The sequence below is a fragment of the Monodelphis domestica genome, chromosome 1 (assembly GCF_027887165.1).
Source record: "Monodelphis domestica isolate mMonDom1 chromosome 1, mMonDom1.pri, whole genome shotgun sequence".
Lineage (NCBI taxonomy): Eukaryota > Metazoa > Chordata > Mammalia > Didelphimorphia > Didelphidae > Monodelphis > Monodelphis domestica.
Genome location: NC_077227.1, coordinates 679,895,549 through 679,908,356, shown reverse-complemented (window position 1 = coordinate 679,908,356; position 12,808 = coordinate 679,895,549). Strand labels below are relative to the sequence as shown.

General features: G+C 36.8%; 1 protein-coding gene across 3 annotated transcripts in view; it reads right to left on the bottom strand.

Annotated features, from left to right (window-relative positions):
- Positions 1 to 1,865: 1,865 nt before the first annotated feature.
- The window catches only part of LOC100617891 (zinc finger protein 69 homolog), an 81,230-nt gene continuing 70,287 nt past the window's right edge, over positions 1,866 to 12,808 (bottom strand). For all 3 annotated transcript variants that reach the window (XR_008912154.1, XM_056798909.1, XM_056798863.1), the window contains exon 6: positions 1,866 to 3,146. Coding sequence is in view for 2 of the 3 variants with exons in the window: in XM_056798909.1 (XP_056654887.1) it covers positions 3,052 to 3,146 (95 nt within the window). In the remaining variant the exon portion in view is untranslated. The remainder of the gene's footprint in view (positions 3,147 to 12,808) is intronic.

The window sequence follows — 12,808 nt, the reverse complement described above, 5'->3', positions numbered from 1 at the left end:
ATTGAATTTGGGATATTTTCACCTTTTTGTAAACCTTGCCTTCTCTTTTAGAGTCAATTCTAAGTGTTGATTCCAAGGCAGAAGAATGGTAAGAGCTAGGTAGTTGAAGTGAAGTGACTTGCCCAGGGTTCATCTCCAGGCCTGGCTCTCTATCCACTGAGCCATTTAGCTTCCTCAAATCTGAGATATTCTCAATGTGGGTACTTCTTCCAATGATGAAACACAACCCCCTCATGCCTCATAATCCTGTACAACATTTTATGTTGCATGAAACTCTTACTGCATGACCAACTATTGTCTTTTCCAATAATACAATGGTTGCTTAATAATGCATTCAAGCCTACTCCATCACCCTGTACCTCTTCATTGCCCTTCACTGACCCTCAGTTTAATTCTTCAGATGCTGGGGTATTCCATGATTCACAGCATCACAAAAATAATGTTGATATTTTTAATGATCTATTGTTTCAGAGAGAAGCTGGACATTGTTAAAAGGATTATAGAGTTTTCCAGAGACAATCCAACCCATTCACCTCCTTCTATACAATTTTTGGCACACCTTATTGTCTATGTACAGTATCCATCAAAATTATATATCCTTATGGACCAGCTCTATTGGTTGGCCATCCAATCATATTTCATAATCTGGATAATTGGTATTTTCTGTTTTCAAATGAACCAGATTGATATTCAATAAAAATATGATTCATCTCAACTAGTTGTAGATAGCCAAGCAGAATATGTTATCTGAGAAAGTATAATTGGACTAAACAACCAACCCACCCACTGATGAAGTTCCTTCCAAATCTCAGATTCTATGACTGTGAGATCCTGGACTTGTGGAACTAATAGGACTGCCCCAAAGTTGGCAAATGCAACAAATCAGGACTTGATTAATTGTTTTGTTGATTCTCTAGATTAAAGAGTGACAGAGAAAATGTTTAATAACATATTAAACTTTAAAGTATCAAATATACTTTTTCTGGCGAGTTAGTTGCTAAACATTTACCCACAAACCTCTGGGTTTATAAAAAGCATTAAAGTGATATTAAGTCAGTTGTTGTTATAAAGATAGAGAGGATTTCAGGAGAAGATGTACTGTCCAAGACCATGGCTATGGTGCCTGCAGCTGAGCTGGAAGTATGGATGTCACACATCACCATGAAATGAAGTTTCTTGAGGCTGCTTCTTTGAATGAAACAATATTCCTTTCTGAAGTTGTTCTACTGATCTACTCAATGTGAATCCAATGTCTCACTTAGACATATATTTTCCTGCTTAGCCCCTGGATGTGGTAAAGGGCTTGCCCTTTAGATTGTTCCTGGTTCTTTGATTGCCTAAATGGACCATAGTGCTTAGCTGCCTTATTCCTTGATTAACTTTAGCTTGTTAAGGGGTAATCAACGCCATCTAGTGGCAGGGGCAAGAGGGGAGACTTTTTTGATGGCTTAAAAATTGCAGAATAGGAAGTGTTTGATAAATGACTATTGATTAGTTGGCTGCTTTTATTTTTGTATGCCTTATAAAAACCATAGGAAAAGCAGCTTCATGGACTGGGGAATATAGTTGATGAAAGTGGAGATGAGAAAGACATTGCATGTTATAGCCAAGACATCTAGATTTGGTGGTAGCAGGTACTTTTAGGGGGGTTGGATCTATAATCCTATTAGGGTAGAATACTAAGGTTTAATTGATTTAGATATATCAGCAGTGGCAACCAGAAAAGGTAATGTGATCTTGAGATACTTATGAAAAGTTTAATTCAAAGTCAGAGATGTTAAATGATAATGATTCCTCTAAAAAACAATGATCTCTAGACTTTTTGATTATATACTCTATCAGTAAAAAAAAACCAAAAACAAATATTGAGTTCACATCTACAATTATACATACATATTAATTTATTTATAAATTATATACATACACCACTGTACAATTATTACACACATTATAAAACACATATACAAATATAAATTACAACAAATAAGTTATAACATTGAACATAATCGCTTTTCAGAAGTCACATTTTTCTGCATGAAGACAATCACCATTCACAATGGAAAAACAATAAAAGTGAATTGTCTCTGAATTCAACTCAGGAGAAAGTTTCTCCTATGAATCCATTCCTCTTTCTCTTTATGGTTCTGCTTAATCTATGTTTAATTTCCTTTTCATATTTGGACATTTTGGTCATTTTTGGATGAGGATGAGGAACAGCAAGAAGGCCAGTTTGGTTGGAATGTGTAGAGAAAAGGGAATAATATATAACAAGGCTAGAAAGATAGGTTGAGGCAGGTTGTGAAGGCCTTTAAATGCTACACATAGGAGTTTATATTTGATCCCAGAATGAACAGGAAGTGACTGAGGTTTATGAGTTTGGGAAAACATAGTCAGACTTGCTTTATGAAATGTTTTTTGGTGGTGGTCTGAAGAATGGATTAGAGTAAGGTAAGACTTGAAGAGAGAAGCCAATGAGAAAGCTATTCCCACAGCCACCAATTAATCTGGGGAGATAGGAAGTGGAGCACTGCAGTGGCTATTTACCAATGACTTCTGTCCAGATGTTGCTACCATTACCAGGTAGTGTTTGGGTTAGAATGACCCTGAAGGGCTTACCCCCATACCAAAGGGGAACTTAGAAACTTGCACAGCTGTGGGAGGATGGAGTGAGGAATTGTCCAGAGATAAAGTATGAAGGGCAGGTTGTACTAAGGCCCAGTATTGGCTACTTCAGGAAGGGAACCTCCCCACCATCCAGTTAGTTGATCGTATATCCCTTGAGGTCTGAAGACCATTACTGTAGAGTGCACCAAAGGACTCCCCTCTTCCTATATCACCCCCCTATATCATCTACATCACCCTCAGAGAAGGGAAGGAGAGCCCATATAACCTAACGTGAATCTTTTATATGTGGTGAAAATGAATGGCAGGATGGAAACAACCTAGCCAAAGGCATCAGCAAAAGTTACCAACAGCAAGATGTTTCTGATGCTTTTAGAGGAGATTCTCTAAGCCAGGGAGATCAGAAGGACCAGAGATGAGCACAATGCTTCAAATGGGTTGAGCTTTGGCACCTCGTGAGAAGCAGCATATCATCAGACAGAAAATTCTGGGTAAGACAAACTGGTGCTTAACCAGGGGAGTACCTGTGGGTGAGAAAGCTTTAGGTTAACAATGGGACCTCAAAGAGACTAGAAAGGGACTCAGGGAGTGAGGGGGAGAGAAGGGATTTCCCGAGTTCCACCAATACTCAATTCCTTAAGCTTTCATTTTTTGGATATGTCCAATATAAAAAGAAAATCAAACACTCAAGGTAGGTAAATTACAAGAAACTAGAGCCAATTTCATCTAGCTTTGAGGCTTTTTTTTAATGGAGCCAACCCCAAGCCAGTTTTTCATTGGAAAAGGGTTGAGAACATCTTCTAAGATTTTTAGTTTGAGAAAACATAGCTCCATCTAGGCCTGCCCTAATCCATAAACATGAGTTTTAACCTTGGTAGAGCTCAATATAGCCAACATGGTTATGTGGACAAGAAAGGAGAAATTGAGGAAAAGCCTTGAATGGGAGCAGAAGGAACAGAGTGTTTCATTTCACATCTTCTAAGAGCAGGAATCAAGGCTTACCTAGACCAGGGCCTCTCAGCCTTGTCCCCCCAAAATATCTATGTCCTAGGGGCAAAATGAGGAAACCTGGGCTGTCAACAGCCCATAGCTGCAATGGTGAGGAGATAAAGGGGTTTGCATTTTCTCCTAGAAATTTTCCATTCAATGTTTGATAAAATCAATTCTAAAGGATGTAAGAAATCGACGCCATATGAGAAATGAGGAAAAGGCTCATGTTGCCAAGGAGACAGATATTACTTCCTGTCACACAAAGCACCATTGCACAAACCCATCAGGATGCTCCCTTTGTATAAGACCTCACATGATCCACAGTCTAGCCCAGACTACAGGACTCCCCCAAGGACTGGGAGAGCACAAAGGAATATAAACACGCTGTGGTTATTACAAAACCATCCCATATCTCACCTTCCTTCCTTCAAATACAACCAGCTCTTTCAAGTAACAAATCAGGCTATGATCCAGCAAGTTCCACTTCCTCAAGCTTTTAGGTGCTGGCTTTGGGCAACTCCAGCTTGAATGGGAAGCTGGGGCCTTCCTCAGGGCAACAGGCAACAACTATTTGACCACTCCCCAAATTCAACTATGCTGAATTCCTTGTTATTACTAACATGTCTGCTCTGAAGGAGAGAGTTTGGGTTATGTATTTCAGTTGGTGACGACAAGTGCGTGGAACTTTAGCATTGATCAAATGAATTTATTGTCTCTCTACCCATATCCAGAAGTAGCATGTTTGAACTTAAAGATGAGGTCCCCCCAGACCAGTCTCTATCTTGCATTCCCATCCCAAATCCCTTTCTATCTCAAACCCAGAAAGAGAAGAAATCTAAAGTAAAAACTCTCAAAGAGGGTCGAGGAATCCAAATCCCAAATTCCAGGCCGCAGAGACAGCTCTGAGAGATGGAGGAAACCTCATTAAAAGCTCAGTCATAAAATAGGAAAAAGTCATGCATGTTCACCTCTAGTATTGCCCATAGCTACTGTGGCTAGAGGCAAAGGAGGATCACAGGGTCACAAATTTAGAGCGGGAAGGGACCCTAGAGACCACCAAGTCCAACTCCTTCATTTTACAGATGAGGAACCTGAGGTACAAAGAGGTTAAATGATTTGCAGCAGATGTCTAAGGCAGGACTTGAACTTGAGTTTCCCTGATTCATCCCAAGACCAATATTCTGTCCACAATGCCATCTAACTACCTAACAAGGGAAAGGGGAAGGGTTTGAACTGTCTGAAGACTAGACCCAGAAGAGCCAACTATAGTGAGGACTTAGATGAACCCCATAAGTTTGCTGGTGCCAAGTATTGTCATTTAAAAGCCATTTAACCAGAGGAATTGTGCGTCAGCTATGGGAGGAGGTTGGGGGAGGGAGACAGGGAAAGAACATGAATCTTGTAACCATGGAAAAATATCCTAAATTAATTAATTAAATAAAACTCTCAAAAATAAATAAATGGAAAAAAAATTTTTAAATAAAAGCTGTTTAATTCCCTATCTCATACAGCTGCAGAAAAAAGTCAAAGGAAACAATGCTTACAAAGTAATTTGTAAATTATAAAGGTTTATACAAATAGACGCTAGAAAACATTCCTCCTTCCTTGGAGACTGTTAATCCTCTTAGCTTTGGACTCTGACCTGAGAATGAACTGTCCAAATTAGTGAGAATAAACTTACCTAATTCACTATATCTAGCCTGCCCCAGATCAAACTTTATATTCTGCCCATCTGTCCACCCTGGGTGTCTTACTATGTACCCAACCTTAGTGCCACATACCTCTCTCATTTCCACCCCTTTTTCTAAGAACTGTAATTAAATTAACAATTGTGATGTTGTGATTTATGAGGTTGTGGAAGTGAGAAATTGGAAATGGTTTGCAGCGGAGCTGGAGTAGCTGGGACTGCTGAGCTGTCATTCAAAAGGAAAACATTCTGATTGAAATGTGACCAGGAAAGATTGTTGGGGAAAAAAGATCTGACCAACTGAAGCCTGGGAGGTTTCTTTGGCTTTGAGAAAGAAAGGAGAAGGTGTCTCTTGGCCTTTGAGACAGAAGGAAGAAGGGGTCTCTTTGCTTTTGAGACAGAAAGGAGAAGGGTCTCTTTCCTTTTGAAACAGAAGAAAGAAGGTGCCTTTTTGCTTTTGAGACAGAAGGAAAAAGGGATCTCTTGGTTTGGAGACAGAAAGAAGGACAGAGTCCAGCTCTCTCTGATTTCTCCGCTGTGATATAGTTACTGAACTTCCAGAATTGTTCATCCATTTTCCTAATTTGAATTATATTCTACCATCCTCTGACCTAAGACTTATTCTAGTATTAGGGAAACCCCAAACCCACTTTCCTTCTGTTTCCCTATCTTTCCCTTCTTCCCCAATAAACCCTTTACTTAATCTTAGAGAAGAGGAAGAGTATTTTATTTGAGACATCATAAAACTCACCATGAGTTGATTTAGAAAGACCAACAGAAGAAGCAATTAGAAAAGGAAGGAGGATGGGAGAAGGAAGGGAGGAAAGGGAGGAAGGGAGAAACTCTGATCTTTAGTTATCATTTATCATTCAAACAATCCCTTATTACACAATTAAAGTATTGTTTCTGCAAAAGACATAACAATCAGCTGTCCTGTGGCTCCTTTCATTATAACATCCTTTCCTATCATAATGGATTATTTCATTCTCATATGGTAGATACATTTTTACTCATTCATTTTATCATATTGTGAGATATATGAACCCTAGGCAATACTCTAAGAGTTATCTACTAGATTAGTGCTTCTCAAAGTGTAATGCAAAGACCTCCCAGAACCTTTCAGGGGGGTCAACAAGGCCAAAACTATTTTAATAATAATGCCATAATGTTTCAATTCCCAAAATAGCAAATAATGATACATATAGTCCATACACACGAGAGCTCTTTAAAGGTTCCTCTATAATTCTTAAGACTGTGAAGGGGTTTTGAGGACATAAAATTTTAAAATGGCATTACTATTATAGGCTTCAATCTACATCAGTGGAAGGCATTTCCACACTGACAAAATTGCCACTTCTTGATATGCTGACATATGAGATATATTTATCATAATTTTTTTATTTACACTGAATTTTGTCATGCAAAATTATTTTTATAAAAGTCCATTTTCATCTCCAATTGTTTTTATTTTTCCAGTACATTTTTTCTTTCCACAATTGAGATTTATAATTTCTCATTTTAAAACTTTTCTTTAGGTTATTCTCAATTAGAATTCATTATAGTCAGTTCTGCACATTATCCACACTCATTTTTTAATCACCCTTGCTATATAATTTCTCTTTCTTTCTAAATTCTATTGAATAACATTTCCCTTCTAACCTTGTGTTTATTGAATACTAGAAATCTCTTGTATTGATTCAGAATAAGGGGAGTCCGGACCTGTATGATTTACTTTTGGATATTTGTTTTCCTATAGAAATTTTATTACATCTAATGCTATAAAGTAATACACATAACATTGAATTGTTACATAAGTAAAATACAATTAGTAAAATACTGGAATATTTGTTAAAATTCGCTGTAATTATTATATCAAAATCATGGGAAAATATGTAGAATATATCCCTTCAATTATTCAGTTCTTTGCATATATCTGTCAAATTGACTTAAAAGTTTCCTGAATTAAAAATGTTTCCTGAATAGATATATATCTTAATAGAAAGACATCCTAAATTTATTAATATTTGAAATGGTGTTTCTAAATCATCCCTTTTTGTTATTCACATACTAATGTAATTTATTACATCAATTCCTGTTTTTGTTGAGCATTGTAAGATGAGAAATAAAACCCCTTATCTTCGTGTAATTTGTTAGCTAGGCTTGATGATGTGTAAACCTAGTTGGGTTGTCTTTCTATTTAACCAGAGGGTCTCAAGGATATGTCCCTGTGATGGAAACTCAGTACAGGGAGAAACAGGATCCAGTATTCACATAAAGACAACTAAAGGATAAGGTATAGATGGTTTGCCTGGGCTTAGCAAAATGATGTCTTTCTGATACCAGCCTGTCAGGCTGTCAGCAATGGCAATTGACCTCGGATTTTTGCTTAACCAAAGTCTCTTAGAACTGACACCTTATAACATCTTTTCACCCTCTGTCTCTTTGATATATTTCAAAGACTTATCTGACTGCTTTTCATATGAAATAACAATGGTTTACTACTGAGACAAAGAAGGGAAAGGTATAGGAAAGAGGCATTAAGGATATCCCTATGCTAATCCCTTCAGACTTGTCTTGAATTCTCTGCTGAGGCCATCAGCCAGGATCAGTCCTAAGGAAATTCTTCTCCTAATTTAGATATAATATAACTAAGCACCTAAGTATAAGTTTGAGTCTTGAGAGGTAGTAGAGAAAACTGATTCTTCTGGTCAGACACGCAGACTGCCCTCCTAGGATAAATTCTGCTTGGGTCAATCTCCAGTCTTGTCTGACTAACAAAGGTTCACAAGAAGATCTTTAAGATGATTGATTTTATATCAGAATCACAGCAATCACTTTGGGACACTTCAGGCTATTCGATGAGATGATCAATTTCACAGCAGAGTTCAGGATCCCCCCCCTCACTCTCCTCCAGGGTTTAGGAATCTCCTCTCTTGTCAGTTGAAACCTCCCCAGAATCCCCTCTGAACATTCTGTCTCTCTGTCTGTCAATCATCTCTCCTCCTGTGTGTTCTATCTCTCTTCTCCATTTACATCCATTCCTACAGCATCATAGATTTTCTAGGTAGACAATTATTTGATCTACAAATAGAATTTTGTACTTTTGTTACTAATGCATATTCCATTAGTTTTTCATGCGTTAGTTGAACTGTGTTGAATAGAAATGACCAATTTGGGCAACTTCTATTTTGCACCTTTCATTGGTAATGCTTCTAACATTTTTCATTTTATGTCAGTTCTTGATTTCAAATAGTTGTTTTCATATAATAAAAGATCAATCTGCTCAATTTTAAAAGAAGTTGTCATAAATGATATTGTATTTTATTAAGGGTCTCAGAATATACTTAATCATATATAATATAAAACAATTATTTTAATGATTATTATTGTTAATAGAACTTAAATATTATTTTCTTAATATTGAAAATCTTTATAGTCTTGACATAAATCTATACTAGATAGAGTGAATTTTTTTCATGTTCCTATATTCTGTTTATTAATCTTTGGTTAAATATTTGAGAGTCTATATTTGTTATCTCCACAAAATCTTATTCAGGTGATTTATTGTGTTGTGAGTTTTCAAAGACTATGCCTGTGAAGTGCAATCGCTAACAGTGTTGATGAAGCCGCAGAAGCTTTAACTACCTATTATTGAGTGTGCTGTCAGAAGACCAACCTATATAACTAGAAAGAGGCTTAACACCAGAAAATGAACTGTAGTGAGGAATGCTGGGAGAGAGGAGATAAAGGAAAAAAGAAGAGAAGAGAATAGTCTAAATAATATACTTGAGTCTTGGTATACTTGGTATCCCTGGTTGATCAAAATGTGAAAAGTAAATCTTTCACAACCTCTCTGTCTTCTTCAATCCCTCTAGGTATATAAAGGAATTAGACTAGATAGCTTCTATGTCTCCTTTCAGCTCTAATATTATGATTCTATGATGATCTTTTAAACTGGAGTGATATGCCAAAAAAAAACTAAAAACTAAAATTGTCCTCTTTTATTTCTGCAGAAAATTAATTTTATAGATGTTAGTTTTTATAACATCTGCAAAATTAATTTTCCAGTTGGTACTCTAAATATAAAATCTTTGGTGGCCAAAAAATTGAAAATTTATTGAAAAAACTGAACCTTATTATTTCTGACCTAAAGAAGATTATATCTCAAAGGTTCTGCTTGGAGATGAAACAAAGGAATTATGCAATTGGCATAATCATGTACCCAAAACATAGTAAAAATATCAGTTCATGTGATACTTGATCATCTCCATTTGCAATACTCCTGCTAAGCATACATAAAATGACCACAATGAAGATAATTGTAGCTTAACCTAAGAACATGAGAAGACCTTCCAAAATAAGTCAAAATATATTCTGAATGTTTAATGAATTTCATACATGAAAAGGTGTGAAGATTAAATTTAACTCTCCCCTGATTATAACAATGAAATTAATTAACTCTCCCCTGTTGTGAAGCTTAAATTGTAGCCCCTGATTCTTTTTAGAACACCCTACTTAAAGTCGAGTATGAAGATCTGCCCGTTTTTAGATCTAATTACCAAAAGTGTAAATATCCCATTTAATCATTGAGTGGGAGGTCTGTGACCCACATATGTGATAGTGGGTGACAAATCAGAATCAACTAACTGACTTCTGGGCAAGTCCTAAAGCAATATTAACTGCAATTGGTAGACATAAAATTAGGGGAAGACACAGGAAGTGATGCAAGAGAAAATGTCTTTAAAAGGGAGGGACAACTTCCTGAAGGAATTCAATTCTTCATGCATTCATGTTGAGACTGATGAAGAGGGGCAGAAGGATCTGCTGACTGGACCTGAGACCCTGTTCCTTAGAATGACACATGGTGTATTTATTGGGAAAGGAAATAGGATTGGAAAAATGGGGATAATGGGGAATAATGGGAGGTTTGTATGAGGGTATGGAGGAGGTTAAGGGAAGAGAGGATATATAGCTTGGTGATGCAAGGGAGGGAGATGCCCCCTGCTGATAGGAAGCCGCAGGGGTCCGATAAGGACTCTTTGTCCTGGAATGATTGAGCTGAAGTTCAGCTCCCTCTATGATCAGAAAAGATAGTCCACTTATCTGACTGCGAATTTAATAATATAAAGTTTAATAACTAGTTGGGATTGGAGTTTTTTTTCTCAGCTTCAGACCTGGTGGAGAGTTTGTCCCACTCCCGTCTACTCTCGTTGTTCTAATTCAGAATCTTAGCAGTACACAGAAAGCAAACAAGAACAATTCTAACCTTCAGAAGCCTGTGTCTTTGGGCTGAACCAAGAAGAGCATGCCACTCCAGACTGGGCTGAACAAGCTCCTCTCCCCTCCAATACCAGGAACCAAGTCCCACACGGCAGGAAGGAAGTGCTAGTCACATGATCCAACTGCCACTCCCAGTTTGCCCCTTCCCCCACAAACTGTCAGTCTAATTTCCTTTCCACAACGGTGAGTGAAAAACTGACTCTTAACTGCTGGATTTTTCTGAAGAGACCTCCCCAGGTCTTGGACTATAAGAGCCAAGGCCTATCAGGTTGAGCACTAAACTCCCCTGCCTGGGTTGAGCCAGTGGGCTGGAGATAAATTACTTAGTGTTTAGGCTAGATATCTTACCTTATCCTCTCTCTGATTTCTTACCTCACTCTTTCTATAACTTGTAAATAAATTGTAAATAAAATCTCTTTGGAATTAATTAAATTCCTGGTAACCATACTCTTAAACAATCAAGTCCAACCCCTTCAAAAAATAGCCCCTTTTCCCCCTTACAAAGGGCCTCTCTAGTGAAATCTATAGTTTCTCAGAGATGGGCCTAAAAAGCCATAGATGAAGAACTAGGCAGCTGAAAAATGCATGTTGTCCAAACAATGGCTTACAATTAGGCAACTTGTCCATTGAGTTAGTACAAATATCCAGGACAAGCACTTCATATGAACCCTGACAGAAGAATAAGTGAATAAGTGGATAAGTGAGAGAAGGTTGTCTCATATTTGGGAAACTCAAATGATTTTAATAATCTAAAACTGCTCCCCAACACAAAAAAATTTAAATCAATGTTCTTCCAGTGGTGTTTATGACTGTAGAATTTAGAACACTATTTGAAGAATCAAAATTTTAAGTAACCCAAAGGGCAGTGGAGTATACTGTTCAAAAAGTAGGCATATTACCAGCAATGACCCATGTGCAAAAAGTGGCTTAAAGCAATCAGCAAATTATCTAATAAATATGATAGAAAAGGGAGGTGGGTTAATCAAATAGCAAGAGAAAGAACTAACAGAGAGTAGTTTAAATGCAGCACTGCTATCTACAAAACATAAAAACATCCTAGAGGAAAGCCTCTAGTATGAATCATAGGTCTTAAATGGAAGATCAATGGAATGATAGGAACATGAATCACATAGAATAATATGTAGATGGGTTATAATCTTGACTTATGGAAAGAATGCATAGATGAATGAGAACACCAATCCATTGGCTTCAGACCAAATTCTGTTTAGAAAATAAAATGTATTTCATATATATTTGAGATAATTTAAATATAAAAATAAAGAATATATGCTTTTCTTTCATAAATATATTTCTTTAGTACTTTGATCTTTGATCTTATAATGAGAAATTTATTCACTAGTACAAAATTCATTGAAGACATCATTTCTATGCGTTTTTATTTTAAGTTTACAAACATCCATCAGGGATCTATCCAATATACTATAGAGCTTTGTTGTGAGACGAGTCTAATTCAGACTAGTCTAACAGTTCAGGCTCAGGATTAGAATGCAGTGAAACACTCATGAACCATATATAATTCAATAAAAAGAAATTTACTTAAAAGAAATTTTTCAAAAATACAATTCCTGATTTCAAAAAAACATTACTCACTCAACCTCCTGCTCTGATACTCTGGCAATCCTGGTCAAAGAGATGTAACTATTGACTCATACATATGTTAGGTAGAATTCTAGTAAACTTGAGAAGCACCAATTTCTTCATAAACTGAACTTTTATGCATCACATGATCTGGATGCCATACCACTGATTCATGTCCTAGTTCCATGGACCAATCAACCTCATAGGACCAATCAAGCCCCTTTAAAGTAAAACCAGTTCAGCCTACATAAAAAAGGATGTCACTCCTACCACAACCTTTCTCTAGGTTTTTTTTTTAACATTTTGTAGGTGACAACTTGGTTAGTACAACTATTGTTGCTAGCTCTTATACAAGTGGCCTACTTCTTTTTCCCATAATACATTTTTCTGAGGATGGCTCTTATAATTCATTACTGGCCATATGCTGTAGTACATTATGCTAGTCATACATCTATCTGTTGTCCTTTGGGTCACCAACAATCTTGATCTTTCTAGGATCATGTTACATGACTCATAACCATATAACATTATGTAAATAGACAAAGGATCTGTGATTTCATCAGAGTAATGAATTCTTGAAGTGAAGTCCCTCTACCTATTCAAGTTACAGATCCAAACTATCTATAATTC